General features: G+C 55.0%; 1 protein-coding gene across 2 annotated transcripts in view; it reads right to left on the reverse strand.

The window, feature by feature from the left end:
• Nucleotides 1-7,299, reverse strand: part of MYL10 (myosin light chain 10) — a 14,725-nt gene extending 7,426 nt beyond the window's left edge. Inside the window, exons 1-4 of one of the 2 annotated variants that reach the window (XM_017857605.1) lie at nt 4,886-5,035; nt 4,023-4,115; nt 2,832-2,907; nt 1,953-2,057 (exon numbers count right to left, since the gene is read on the reverse strand). In XM_017857605.1, coding sequence (XP_017713094.1) covers nt 1,953-2,057; nt 2,832-2,907; nt 4,023-4,058 — 217 coding nt within the window. In that variant the 5' untranslated portion in view covers nt 4,059-4,115; nt 4,886-5,035. Of the gene's footprint in view, nt 1-1,952; nt 2,058-2,831; nt 2,908-4,022; nt 4,116-4,885; nt 5,036-7,268 lie in introns of those variants that run through there. The other variant, XM_017857604.1, reaches the window with a different exon arrangement.
• Nucleotides 7,300-15,137: the final 7,838 nt, after the last annotated feature.

Raw genomic sequence — 15,137 nt, forward strand, 5'->3', positions numbered from 1 at the left:
AAAAAAAAAAAAAAAAAAAAAAAAAAAAAAAAAAAAAAAATTAGCCAAGTGTGGTGGCGGGTGCCTGTAATCCCAGCTTCTTGGGAGGCTGAAGCATGAGAATCGCTTGAACCTTGGAGGTGGAGGTTGCTGTGAGCTGAGATCGCGCCATTGCACTCCAGCCTGGGCAACAGAGTGAGACTCCGTCTCAAAAACAAAACAAAATGAAACAAAGAGGCAGGTGGAGGGTGGTTAGATAGAAGAGGATGGGGCCATTGACAACAAGGCAGAGATGAGAGAGGTAGAGCCACTGGAAGCTGGGGAGGCAAGGAATGGATTCTCCCCAAATCCTCTGCCAGATTTTGCACTTCTAGTCTCCAGGACTGTGAGAGAATACATGTCTGTTGTTTCGAGCCACCTGGTTTCACAGAATTTGTTACAGTGGGCTCAGGAAACTATTATGAGCCCATTTTACAGACCAAAAAACTGAGGCCAGAAAGCAGATAAATCTGTGCAAGGTCAACCTAGGTGTCAATGGGAAGCCAGGGCCTGACCCTAGGCCTAGCCAAGGCAGGGGGACCAAGGGAGGGGGCCTGGCAGGGGCAGCCTGAGGGTAGTGGGCTGACAGTGCCCACCTCCCAGGGACCACTGCCCCAGCTGGCTCTTCCTTTTTTTTTTTTTTGAGATGGAGTCTGGCTCTGTCACCCAGGCTGGAGTACAGTGGCCCAATCTCGACTCACTGCAACCTCTGCCTCCCGGGTTCAAGCGATTCTCCTGCCTCAGCCTCCCAAGCAGCTGGGATTACAGGCACCCACCACCATGCCCAGTTAATTTTTGTATTTTTAGTAGAGGCAGGGTTTTGCCATATTGGTCAGGCTGGTCTCGAACTCCTGACCTCAGATGACCCACCCACCTCGGCCTCCCAGAGTGCTGGGATTACAGGCATGAGCCACCGCGCCTGGCCTTGGCCCTTCCTTCTAACCATGGAACTCTCAAGCTCTGGGATGTCCCTATGGGAGAGCTCCCCCAGGGCCAGGACAGAAAGGGGACACAGATGGCCCCAACCCTCCACCCCACGCCTAATGCTGTGTCTCGGGCGGGTACAGTGGTTAGAGCCACGGTTTGGGGTTGAGGTTCCATCCCGGCCACTTTTTCCTGGGGCATCTGGGGCAGGGTTCGTGACTCCTCTGGGTCTGAGTCTCTTCATTTGTGAATGAGGCTCCCTGATCCTTCCTCTGGGGGCTCCAGTGACCACAGAAAAAGACAAGGGGAGTAACTCGCTCTGCACGGGGGTCGACCACAGCATCTTTCAGAAACACCTTCCTTCCGGCATCCTCTGCCTGTTCCCCCAGCCCCATGTGCAGAGCGGGCAAAAGGATCCCACAGGTAGGAAGGTAGGGGAGCAGCATGGCTGGGGGCAGTGGGATGGGGAGCACTGTCCTGATGGTGGGCGAAGGGGTTAAAGGCAGGGTTTAGTTGTTGTTGTTGAGACAGGGTCTTGCTCTGTCACCCAGGCTGGAGTGCAGTGGTGTGATCTCGGCTCACTGCAACCTTCACCTCCCAGGGTCAAGTGATCCTCCCACCTCAGCCTCCAAAATAGCTGGGACTACAGGCATGTGTCACCATGCCTGGCTAATTTTTGTATTAGTAGAGATGAAGTTTCATTATATCACCCAGGCTGGTCTCAAACTCCTGGACTCAAGCAAACCGCCCGCCTCAGCCTCCCAAAGTGCTGGGATTACAGGTGTGAGCCACCATGCCTGGCCAAAGCAGGAGTCTTTACGGTTACCCCAGTCTGTGGTGAAGAGAGGGAAACTGAGGCAGGGTCCCTGAAAGTGTGTGCACCCGGGGGCTGGTGTCTGGGGCCACATCATGCTCCCACCTGTGGTGTGTGTGTGTCAGGGCCCCCCCTTCCCACACACATCCCCCTGCCATTCCCCGCCACCCCCCCAGACTCCAGGAGCCTGGCTCACCCTTCAGCTTCTCCCCAAACATAGTCAGGAACACCGTGAAGTTGATGGGTCCGGGGGCCTCCTTCACCATGGCCTCCAGTTCCTCGTTCTTGACATTGATGCGGCCTGTGGGAGGTGAGAGGTGGGGCCGCCCAGGAGGATAAGAGAGAACAGAGCTTGGGCCTTGGAGGGTCCCACAGAGCCTCCCCACTCAGCTGTCCCACATGTCCCCCACTCAGCCCTAAGGCCCTGCCCCCTTGTTGGGGACTTTTGGGGGACATCTGGGCCACAGTCAGCTTCCGGCTGCCCCCAGCCTCATGAGAAGGGGAGCAAGTCACTCTCATCCCCATTTCACAGGTGAAGAAACTGAGGCCCAAGAAGCTGCAGCTGAGGTGCACAGGGGCTGCAGGCTCAGGATTCCTGTGCCCCAGGAGGGGACCAGTGGACGCCTGGATGCCGGGATTCCTCGTGATTCCAGGGGACACTCAGATTCCCAGGGGCTCAAGGCCTGGTTACGTCCGTTCCGCCACCTAAACCCCACATAGGCAACTTCAGGCTCTTCCCTGGGGCCTTAGAGAGGGCAGAAACCTTAACCTGGGAGTTGGGTCTTTCCCTCCAACTCAGCTTCTCCCCTGCTCTCCTGGCCCCTCCCCACACCCAGGGCCACCTACACCAGGCCCAGGCCCATGCTGCTACTCCTGTCCCTGAAGTATCCTCCCCTTCCCTGGCCGAGTCCTTTTCCAACCCCCCAGGAAGGTCTCCTGACTTTCCAGGCAGCTACTGCCTTTCCCCAGCACAGGAGCCTCTCACGCTCACTGCGAGCACTGCCCCGCTGGCCCCAGCTGCCCACTCTCTCTGGATGGCCTGGCCCTAAGCTCCCCCGGCTGCTGGCTCACCCACCCAGTGCGGCAAAGGTGTCTCTCAAGTCCTCTTTGTCGATGAAGCCATCGCGGTTCTGGTCCATGATGGTGAAAGCCTGGCAGAGACACAGGGGCTGAGTGGCCACCCACCCTTCCAGTCCCCCCCAAGGACCATCCTCCTGCTGACTGCTGCCCAAGGAGCCTCAGGGCAGGTCCCTCTGGCAGCCCAGCTGGGATGTGCTCCATCCCCAACCCCTCATTTCAGGCTCACAGCAACTCCAGTTTACAGAGAGGGAAACTGAGATTCAGAGACAGAAAAGCCTGGCCCCAGGTCACACAGCAAGCACAGGGTCAGGTACAGAGAGAGGAAGAGGCTGCCCAAGGGCAACAGGTCACACACCCAGGCTCTGGGCTATGGCCATGGTGTCCTCAAAAAATAATGTCATTGGCCAGGCATGGTGGCTCATGCTTGCAATCCCAGCACTTCGGTAGGCAGAGGCAGGAGGATTGCTTGAGGCCAGGAGTTTGAGACAAGCCTGGGCAAAATAATGAGACCCTGTCTCTACAAAATATTAAAAAGTTAGCCAGGCATAATGATGTATGCCTGTAGTTTCAGCTACTCAGGAGACTGAGGTGGGATCGCTTGAGCCCAGGAATTTGAGGTTTCAGGGAGCATTGACTGCAATATTGCACTCCAGCCTGGGTAACAGAGCAAGACCCTGAAAAAAAACAAAAACAAACAAACAAAAAACAACTATGATCATTTAAAAATGTAGTAATGGACTGGGCGAGGTGGCTCACGTCTGTAATCCCAGCACTTTGGGAGGCTGAGGCAGGTGGATCACCTGAGGTCAGGAGTTCCAGACCAGCCTGGCCAACATGGCAAAACCCTATCTCTACTAAAAATCCAAAAAATTAGCCGGACGTGGTGGTGCGTGTCTGTAATCCCAGCATCCCAGCTACTTGGGAGGCTGAGGCAGGAGAATTGGTTGAACCCGTGAGGTGAAGGTTGCAGTGAGCGGAGATCACGCCATTGCACTCCAGCCTGGGCGACAGAGCCAGACTCTGTCAAACAAACAAAATAATAATAATAATAATAATAATAATAATAATAGTAATAATGACATCTTCAGCCCCCCGAGACTGAGGACTGAGCCTCTGCCCAGCTCCTTGAGCAACTGGCATGCATTCCAAGAATCCTCACAACAGCCCCATGGGACAGCAGACCGACCTCTTTAAACTCCTGGATCTGGGACTGATCAAACATGGAGAAGACGTTGGAGCTAGCAGTGCCTTCTGCTCTTTTCCGAGCTCTTCTCGGTGCCTGCGAGGTACCAGACAAAGCCTTGCAGCGGCCCCTGCCTCGAGGGTCAGCCCCCACCCCCTGTCTCACCTCCCAGGGCATCGCAGTCCAGAATGACACCACTCTGCCCTCCCCGGTGCCCACAGCAGACAGACAAGGCTCCCCCTGAAGCCTTGCAGGTAATCAGGACGTTTTCCCAGCCCATGGCAAGAAGCCTGCATGGCGTGCACCCCCACAGAGCTGGACAGCTGCTTCCTGGCCCTGTCCTCCGGGCTCCGGAAGGTGGGCGGCCAGCGCCTGCGCTGCAGAGCAGAGGCGGGCATCTCTTCCTTCAGCCTCCCCATCTCCACCCCAGCATCCTCCACTACAGCTGGAATCTGACCTTATCACCACCTGCTAAAAACCTTCTTCGTGTTCTCAAGAGAACAACTGAGCTCTTAGCTCCCCCGACAGGATCTGCCTCTTGCCACCTCCTGGAGCTGCTACTACTCCCTCTCACCCAGGCCCTCTGCTGTGTCCCACAGCTGCCTTCCCTCCCGGCGTTTGCCCCTGCCTGGAATGCCTTGCTCTGTTGGAATTCCCTGCTTGGAATGCCTTCCCTGGAGAATCTATCTAGAGACTCCTGCCTATCCTGTAGGCTCAGCTCCCTGTCACCTCCTCCGAGAAGCCTTCTCTGACCCCGGGCCATTCTCCCCTCCCCGCTCCACTGTGAACTGTCACCCCCACAGCACGTATCACACTCTGTGCGTCTGTCTCCTTGACTAAGTGGACATCTCAGGTGTAAAACTCACTTGGCCCCATCTCTGGTCTCTCCTGTCCCCACCCTGAACCTGGCTCAGAGTGGGGATCAGCTAATGCTTGGAAATAGCTGCCCAGAACTCAGGGCCAACCTACGCAGCAGGCAAAGCAGGAGGCCACCCACGTTGAGTAGTTACATGGTCTCCGGCCAGCCTTCCTGCCTCTGTGATGTCATGGTGTCTGGAAGTCCACTATTGGGCACTTCCTGAAAGCCCTAGGTGCCCAAGACCCCCGAGGGCCCTGTCCCTCGGCAGCCATCCTTAGAACCCCCAGGGGCGCTGTGAGCCCTAGAATGGGCTCTTGATGGGGGAAAAAATTGCTGGATTCCAGAGGGGGAGGTGAACGGGATGGCACAGACATGGGCTCCCACCGCCAGCTCCTGTCTCCATCACAACCTGTACCACCCTCTCCTGCCAAGCCCTTGTCTACCTGCCCCCACCAGAGCAGAGGATTCCCCTCATCCCCTGCTCCCCACCCCCCAACGCCTGTGTGGTCTCCCCTGCCCCCAGCTCACTGCAGTCCCCACCCCTGCCCAGGAGCCCTCGACTGACGGGGGCAGAAGTGCCGGCTGACTTATAATTAGCTTTTACTGGGTGCCTTGTCTCTACTAATCCTTTGAAAGGGGGCTGCCAGGGCGGCCAGGAACGTTATGATGCTGTAAAACCTCTGTAATATTTATAAATCCTTTCAGACATCATAAAGAAAAGAACTTCCCCGCAGAGTTCATCTCACATAATTACATATACATTTCCTCCGATTAATAAAAAATGATCACTTCCGTCTGTGGGAGGTTCTGTCCTTTCTCTGGCAGACGTGGCCATGGCCTTGGCGTCCTCAGTCCCTGCCCCCCAAGCTCCCAGCCTCTCATGATCCCCCTGGTTACACCCTCACCCTACAATGTCCCAGAGCTCCACGAGGGAGGGAGAGGTCATTTTCTGTACCACGCAAGAGAGTCCTAAACCCTACGGTCTTTGCAGCTCAGCTGTCTTGAAAATTCCTTTTGAGAATTGGCGCCTATAAAATACAATTCCCCAGAGAGGAACATCTCAGGGAAGAAGGGGGTCACCCGCATCTGGGTTCAAAGCCCGGCGTGGCTGCTCCCAGCCTCTGTGATGTTAAGAAATTCACTTGTCTTATCTGAGCCTGTTTCCCCGTTTATAAAACCAAGAACATGTCGACCTCAATGCATCAGGACATGTTATTAGACACATGCGGACCTCCAGGCAGGCCCATGCCCAGTCCTGGGGACCCAGGACTGAATCAGGCCCCATCTTGGTCCCCAAGAAGCTCGCAGTCCTGCTGGAGACAGGCAATCTGTATAGGCCCTCAGGCAGTCAGGAGGTGACAAGCCGAGGCTGACAGCTGAGTCAGAGCTCTGGACCGAAAGGGACTAACTAATGAGGCAGGTGAGACGCAGGCACAGAGGGACCGCCAGATTGGCACCCCACAGGGAGTCCCCAGGGGCAGGAGCCCAGGGCAAGCTCCACGTCACATGAGGTGCACAGGCAAAGGTGAGCAGGGGGATCTCGGAGCTCCAGAGGTGCCATACTGTCGCGAACACTGACCCCCGGCCCTCCCAGGGGACCTGTGCCCTCAGAGCCACTGCCCCTGTGAAGCCCCCAGGCCCTGCCCACCCCGTCTCTCTCCACCCTCCTCTTCCTCATTCTCCAGCAGTCCCCACCAAGTCCAGGAATGCAGAGACTCAAATCAGGACCCACGTGGAGAGGAGTCCCAGGTGGGGCAGGTTCGGGCATGGCATCAAGAGGGAAGAGGAGGTCAGACCAGGGACAACATCAGATCAAGGTCAGGAAGGTCAGTGAGAGGCAGGCTGAATTCAGGCAGGAGGTGAAGGTCAGAATCACACACGGAGTCAAGGTCACAGAACGAGGTGAAAGTTGAGAAATGAGGCTGGGCGCAGAGGCTCACGCCTGTAATCCCAGCGCTTTGGGAGGCCGAGGCGGGTGGATCGCTTGAGGTCAGGAGTTCGAGACCAACCTGAACAACATGGTGAAATCCCATCTCTACTAAAAATACAAAAAAAAAAAAAAAAAAAAAAAAAAACCGGGGGGGGGGGGGCCTGTAATCCCAGCTACTCAGGAGGCTGAGGCAGGAAACTCACCTAAAGCCAAGAGGTGGAGGTTGCAGTGAGCAGAGATCGAGCCACTGCACTCCAACCTGGAGGACAGAGTGAGATTCTGTCTAAAAAAGAAAAGGAGTTGCGGAATAAGGTCAGGGTCATGGTCAGGGTCAGGGGTGGGAGGGAGGGGACCGCAGTGCTGAAGCCAAAGATACAACAGCCACAAGCCTGAGCTCCCCAGGGAGGAGGTGGAGGTGAAGGAAGGTGGCCGTGGCAGAGGCAGAACAACCCCAGCCTACCATGGTCTGGAGAGCTCCCTGGAGCTGCAGCTGGCCTGGGGATAGCTCAGAGATGGCCCTTAAATAGTGGTCCCCCCCAAGGCCGCTGGCATGCACCAGGCTCAGTATGGAAGGTGATCCAGGACAGGATGGGGGCCTCCCTGCCAGGCACCTGCCTTGGACCATTCAGAGTGGGTGGGGTTGGGGGGAATCCGTGGGTAAAAACCACGGACACAGGGACTGCCTAAGCCTCCAGGATCTCTGACAGCCCTGGGCCAACTGTTTTCTCCAGAGCCAAGGGACCAAGGCCCAGGAAGGGGCATTTGGCCAAGGACACAGTGTAAGTTGAGGCCGGCAACCCCAATGGGAAGATTTGGTCTTGAGTCGTCAGGGAGTGTTGCCCAGGGTGGGGTCACCCATGCCGGCTGGGACCCATTCAGATTGCAGTGTGGCCGGACCTCTGGAGCCGTGGGACTCCGGGTGGTACATCACCCTCTAGGAGGCTCAGTGGTCTTATAGGAGTGGGAGGGTGTGACACTCCCCGGTCTGCTTGTGGAGAGGGTTTCTGCACTAACCTGGCCCTCAGGGGCTCCTTCTCCCAATATGCCTATTATCAGGGCCGCCATTACACACCCCCAGGCCAGGGGACCCCCTCAGGGCACTGAAATACTCAATGAACAGAGGAAGCAAAGAGACAAATAAAAGAAAAACGGGGTGGGCGCGGTGGCTCACGCAGAGCCACCGGAGGCCAAGGCAGAAGGATCACTTGAGGCCAGGAGTTCAAGACCAGCCTGGGCAACATAGTGAGACCCCCCCTCTTTACAAAATATTTAAAAAAGTAGCCGAGCATGGTGGTGTGTTCTTGTAGTCCCAGCTACTCAGGAGGCTGAGGCAGGAGGATTGCTTGAGTCCAGAAGTCTGAGGCTGCAGTGATCTATGATTGTGCCACTGCACTCCAGCCTGGGCAACAGAGTGAGATATTGTCTCTTAAAAAAAAGAAAAAAGAAAAATGGAGGTGACCCTGATGAGGAAGAACTGAAAAATGAGACCTCCATTCCACTCTGGCCTCACACACACACATCCATCCCCACCCGGCCTGGCCCAGCCCAAGAATTCTCTAGTACATCTGCCAAACAGAGCCCGCACCTGCCCTGGAAAGCCTCTCCTGTGTCTAGTGCAGCCCCAGCAGTCCCAGCTCAGCCTCAGAGGCTGCCACTGTCCATCTGGGTCCCGCCACATCTGATCAGCTGCCAGGGCCGGCAGTGCTGGGTTCAGGCAGTAAGCCCACGGGTCCCCAGGGGCTGAAGAGCTTAACTGTCCCTGGAGCTGGCCTCAGGCCTTCAGGCCCGGGTACAGCTGATCCCCTGCCTTGGGGGAAGGGAATATCATCATAATAATAAGAAGAGCAGCTACTATACAACACAGAAGGTCAGGCCATGTCTTAAAACACGTGTCCTCACATTCAGTCCATACCCCATTTTCCGGATGAGGAAACTGAGGCACACACGGGTTAAGTCACTCACCCAAGGCCGGTAAGAGGTGGGGCCAGAGGCCAGGCGCAGTGGTTCGCACCTGTAATCCCAGCACTTTGGGAGGCCGAGGAGGGAGGATCACTTGAGGCCAGGAGTTTGAGACCAGCCTAGGCTACATGGTGAAACTTTGTCTCTACAAAAAAAAAAAAATTTTTTTTAATTAAAAAATTAGTCAAGCAGAGTGGTGAAGCAAAAAAGTTCCCTTATTCCCTTCACAGGGCATGCAATGGGGGTGTGGCTTGCTTCTTCCGTGACCCACTGCTCAAACCTCTAGGGGGACCATGCAGACAGGCAGGCTATGGGGCTCCGACCCCACGGCAGCGTCTAGGGGTGGACGCTTACAGCTCCTGAAGCCCCAGTGGGCGTGTAATACAGGATGCTCTTCTAGTATTGCCATCTGTAGGTGGCTTGTGTTCATCAGCTCAGTTAGACCCTCTGCCTTATCGCAAGGACAAAGGGCTTTCTGTATCCTGGGATTCTTGCCTTGATGCATGTGAAAATTGGATCACACGTGCGCTTGGAGAATGAGTGCGAGGTTTTATTGAGTGGTGGAAGTAGCTCTCAGCAGATGATGGGGAGCCAGAAGGTAGATGGAGTGGGAAGGTGATTTTCAAGGTGCTCAGCGGCCAGACTCTCCTCCGACCATCCCCCGCCAAATTCCCCTGGGCATTTGCGTTATTCAGCCAGTCGATGGCCTGCCAGCATCTGCCAGTGCTGTCGGTGTGCTCTTCCCATCCTCTGCTCCTCTTGACGTCCAGCCGCCTGTGCGTGTGCCCACTAGGGTCTCAGGGTTTTCACAGGCACAGGATGGGCGGGGGGTGGGGCCAGGGCGGTCTTGGAAAATGCAACATTTGGGCATGTAAACACGAGTGTCTGTCCTTAGTAGAGGCGAGGTTTCACCATGTTGGCCAGGCTGGTCTCGAAGTCCTGACCACAAGTGATCTGCCTACCTCGTCCTCCCAAAGTGCTGGGATTACAGGCGTGAGCCACCATGCCCTGTGCTTTGGGGTGATTCTTTACAAAATATCATAATAACCATTACAGTGAGATTTAAATGTGATCTGTAGGGGACAGGCTGCACAGCCAGTCTACTTCTCAGGGGTCTGGGGCCCGTGGGAAGATGAGAGCATGAATTTGAAATCAGATGAAAGTGATTTCAAGTCCTGCTGGACCACTTCACCCACATCACTGAATTTCCCAGAATCCTCAGCTTCTCCACCTGTCACATGGAGTCAGTTTTCACTTGGCAAGTCCGTGGGCACAGGCCCAAGGGTGGAGCCCTCGCCAGGGACCCTGTCTTTCTCCTCCCAGCACTTCCCTGTCCCCCCTCCTATATCAGTGGCACATGCCTGTAGACCCAGCTACTCAGGAGGCTGAGGTGGGAGGCACTCCAGCCTGGACAACAGATCAAGGTCCCATTTCTAAAACAAAAAAAGAGAGGGGGGGGGTGGGGCCAGGACAAGAGCCCCTCTTTCTAGTGTTTCCAGAAGGAAGCTTCCAAAAGCTTCTGCTTAGGCAAACTCTCCCCTCCTCCTGCTCCCTCCCAGTCACTCCCTACTACAGCTGCCTGTGATGTCCCTGAGCTCTAGTGACTGAGTCCTCCTCCCAGAGCTGGGGCCAGGTCCTGCCATGATGCTGCACAGCCTGCTTTCTGCAGCAGGAAACTGTGTGCCTCAATCTCCCTGACAGGGATCCTCTCCTGGTGTCCTGGCATTCCTCTCCAGGGAGACAAACCATACATTCCACAGGTGTTCAGCAGGCCAGGGGGAAAGGAGAACCCAGCTCTGGGGATGGGAGCCTGGATTCCAGTCCCAGCTGCCTGTACCTGCTGCAGAAAGTGGGCTGTGTGACCGCGACAGGTGCCTGCCCCTTTCCAGGCTCGGGCAGCGGGACAGTGGCCAGGCTGCAGGCTTTCCATGCCCGGTCTGTGAGCCTGGCCCTGGTGCCTCCTGGCTCTGGGCTTACAGAGGGGGTAGCGGATCTAAAACTCCCTCTTCCTGCCTCTGGCTTCCCGCTGCCCTGAGGCCTCTGCAAGCACGGGCTCTTGCCTCCGGGCAGCACGCCCAGGACTGTGGCAGGGGCTCCCGAAGGCCAGGGACAGGCCTGAGCAAGTGGAGAGCCCCCACCCTGCCTGCCTGGAGGAGGGGAAGCGACGCTGGTGAATCACACCAGGCTTACAAATTAGTCTGAGTGGATTTCCTCCCCTGGCCTCCTCCTTCGTACGACCTGAGGGAGGAAGAACTGGTGAGATATCTGGTAGAGACGTGAAAACCCTGGGGTGAGATGTTTGGGAGACATTCGTTCCTGGGGGGTGGGAAATGTGAAAGGTGCAGTGGCCTTGAGAAGGGGGAGCCGTGAGTTCTGAACCCCAGTGGGACCCTCAGTTTTCCCCATCTGAGAAATAGTGCCAGCAGCTGGGACCCCTTGAGGCTGCCACCGGGAAGCCTAGTGCCATTGGAAGGAGGTTGGCTTTGGGGTTATTGGCCTGGGGTTTGGAGGGCAGAGCCTTTCCCTGCCCTCACAGAGCCTTCCCTTGCCCCCCTTGCACCCCATGTAGATGGAATCCTTGACAGAACTCGCAGCCTCTCCAAGCTGCAGCCCCTTCACCCAGGTGACACCGCAGTGAGTCAGTTGTCGTGGCTGGGTCGCACTGTTTGACTCAACTGACCACAGGGCCAGGGCCAGGGCCAGTTCTTGGAGTCAGAGACACTCTGAGGGGTCTCTGCTCCCAGCCAGGGGACCCTGGAGAGCAAGTATCCTCTGGAACTGGAATTCCAGGTCTGCCTGAGGTTGAGTCAGAGAATACTTAGCACTCCCGGTTTCCAGAGGTAACCGAAGTTCTGGGAGTGGCCAAGCCAGGAAGGCAGCTTGGAATGACCCCAGCTGCCTGGCAGGGGGACAGCTGTTCCCCAGACAACACTGGAACAAGCTGGGGAGATGCCTTCCCCTTTCAACCCTCACCCCTAACGTCTCACCTCTAACTCCTCAGGGTCAGCAGGCTGTCCCTGTCCTCCAGCCCCACGGCCCTTGACCCCTTCCCTGGCCAGCCACCACCCTGACTTTGGCTGTTCTCCAAATGCTTCCCGAAATCTCCTTCCACCAGGCCTTTAGCCACATCGCATGTTCCCCTACTCATCACAATCACAGTCTCCAGCCTGCTTTGGAACACCTCTCGGCCAGGCATGGTGGCTCCCGCCTGTAATCCCAGAGTTTTAGGAGACCAGAGTGGGTGAATCACCTGAGGTCAGGAGGGCGAGACCAGCCTGGACAACATGGCAAAACTCTGTCTCTACTAAAAGTACAAAAATTAGCAGGGCTTGGTGGTGGGCGCCTGTAATCCCAGCTGCTTGGGAGGCTGAGGCAGGAGAATCACTTGAACCCGGGAGGCGGAGGTTGCAGTGAGCTGAGATAGCACCAATGCACTCCAGCCTGGGTGACAGAGTGAGAGTGTATCTCAAAAAACACACAAAAAACAAAAAACAAGAAAAACAAAAGGAAACCAACAGTGCTGCCTTCGGTCTGTGGCCAAAGGCCCAAGAGCCCCTGGCAAACCATTGGTGTAAGTTCAAAAGAGTTCAAAAGCTGAAGAACTTGGAGTCTGATGTTTGAGAGCAGGAAGCTTCCAGCACAGAAGATGAAGGCTGGAAGACTCAGTGAGTCTTCTTATTCCACTTTCTTCATTTGGCTTTATTCTGGCCTCGCCGGCTGATTAGATGGTGCCCACCCAGATTAAGAGTGGGTCTGCTTCTGTCAGTCCACCGACTCAAATGTTAATCTCCTCTACCAACACCCTCACAGACACACCCAGAAATAATACTTTGCATCCTTGAATCCAATCAAGTTGACACTTAATATTAGCCATCACACCTGCCTACTGAATTTGAGACCCTAGGCCACTTTCTGACACTCCGTGAGCAATCCCAGGTTGCTGTAAAAAATGCCGACAAATTATTTGATCATGGAGAGGCGGGATCTATACCATCATTCCTTGCCAATGGGGAGGCTTTTGTGACTGCTTTGACCAAGAGAGTAGGGTAGAGTGTCACTATGTGACTTCTGAGGTTAGGTCACAAAAAACCATGGAGCTTCTACCTTATTTGCTAGGACTTTGTGCTGGAGCCCTGAGTCACTCTATGACAAGTCTGACTACCATGAGGTGGCCATGTTGTAGGGAAGACCAAGTCACAGGAAGAGGCCCCATGTCTGCACTCCAGTCAGGAGTCCTTGCCTTTGAGTCATCATCCCAGCCTCCTAGACAACAAATGTGTGAATGACCAGTCTTCAACTGATTCTGGCACCAGCCATGGAGTCACCCCCATCCTTAGAGCCCCCCCCAGCTGAGGCCCTAGAGATTAGGACAAGCCACCATCACCATCTCTTTTCTGAATTTCGGATCCATAAGAACCCCTGAGCACGCTGCTATGCTTTCGGGTGTTTTTTTGTTGTTGTTTTTTGTTTTTCTTTGAGATGGAGTCTCACTCTGTTGCCCAGGCTGGAGTATAGTGGTGTGATCTCAGCTCACTGCAACCTCTACCTCCCGGGTTTAAGCAATTCTTCTGCCTCAGCCTCCCAAGTAGCTGGGATTACAGGCACCCACCACCGCGCCCAGCTAATTTTTGTATTTTTAGTAGAGGCGAGGTTTCACCATGTTGGCCAGGCTGGTCTCGAAGTCCTGACCACAAGTGATCTGCCTACCTCGTCCTCCCAAAGTGCTGGGATTACAGGCGTGAGCCACCATGCCCTGTGCTTTGGGGTGATTCTTTACAAAATATCATAATAACCATTACAGTGAGATTTAAATGTGATCTGTAGGGGGACAGGCTGCACAGCCAGTCTACTTCTCAGGGGTCTGGGGCCCGTGGGAAGATGAGAGCATGAATTTGAAATCAGATGAAAGTGATTTCAAGTCCTGCTGGACCACTTCACCCACATCACTGAATTTCCCAGAATCCTCAGCTTCTCCACCTGTCACATGGAGTCAGTTTTCACTTGGCAAGTTTGTTACATGCCTGGCGCTTGTAGATTGTGGCTACCAATCCTGTCTGGTTACTGGCAGAGAACATGCTGCCTGTGACAAGACACTGAGCCAAAAGACGCCTCTGTTGGGCTTCCAGAACGTGCTTCCTGTGCCATGGCTCCAGTGTCCTTAGTGGAAGAGAGACACCCTCACGGCCTGCCCTTTCTGGCCTGGCCAAGGCAGCATGACTCCTTGGACGATCCCTCTCCCCATCCCAAATGTCACAGCCCAGCACCATGGCTTCCCTCAGACCCTGTGGGCCAAGGACAGACAGTAGGCTGGGTCCACAGGAAACACCCAAAGTCACAGAATGCCATATACCCATTCCCCCATCTGTATCTACTTTACCCATCTCTGTCACATATTGAGAAAATGGCTCCAGATTGGAGGTGCACACAGCCCCTGAGCTCCTGCAGCCATCAAGGCTCCTGACAGGCTGGAGCCGTCTGGGAACTAGAGGCCGGCTCAGGCCAGAGCAGCTCACACATAGCATTTCAGACAGACCCTGACTCAGGGCCAATTCGCCTCTTTCTCCCTTACCCCCGGAGGAAATAGCCTCTCATGTCCATCAACTGTCTCATTGCCAGGTGGGATGCCTGAGATGTTGACAGTTAGAGCGGGTGGGCTGTCTTTTCCCAAAGCCCCTGGTGTCCCCTCTTCCCCAGCTCCCATCCCATCTGGAGCCTTCTTCCAATTGGAGGCCACGTAGAAAAGACAAGGAAACTTTTAAACTAAGAATGCGTCCTGGAATGCCTCTTACCTGTTTTGTAGCTGCAGCTCAACAGGCTGGTGAACGTGCTTCCTCACCCATAGAAGCTCAAGAGAGACATCCCATCCAAGGGGCCTGTGGTCACAGCGTCCTGCTATAAAAATAGCTGCGGATGGCCGGGCACGGTGGCTCACACCTGTAATCCAAGCACTTTGGGAGGCAAGGTGGGAGGATCACTGAGGTCAGGAGTTCAAGACCAGCCTGGCTAACATTGTGAAACTCCATCTCTATTAAAAAAAAAAAAAAAAAATTAGCCTGGTGTGGTGGCACGCACCTGTAATCCCAGCTACTCAGGAGGCTGTGGCAGGAGAATGATTTGAACCCAGGAGGCAGAGGTTGCAGTGAGCCAAAATCACACCAATGCACTCCAGCCTGGGAGATGGAGGAAAACCCTGTCTCAAATAAATAAATAAATAAATAAATAAATAAATAAATAAATAAAAGTCTGTAGAACTGACGGCTGAGAGGAGGAAAAAGGGGTAGGCTTTTTCTGCCCAGTGGGACTGGAAGTTACCCTAAAAGGGAGTAGATGAGGTCTCTGAGCCAGGTCTGGGAAGCTGCGGCTGGATCTT

The sequence above is a fragment of the Rhinopithecus bieti genome, unplaced genomic scaffold, assembly GCF_001698545.2.
Source record: "Rhinopithecus bieti isolate Rb0 unplaced genomic scaffold, ASM169854v2 scaffold_42772, whole genome shotgun sequence".
Taxonomy (NCBI): Eukaryota; Metazoa; Chordata; class Mammalia; order Primates; family Cercopithecidae; genus Rhinopithecus; species Rhinopithecus bieti.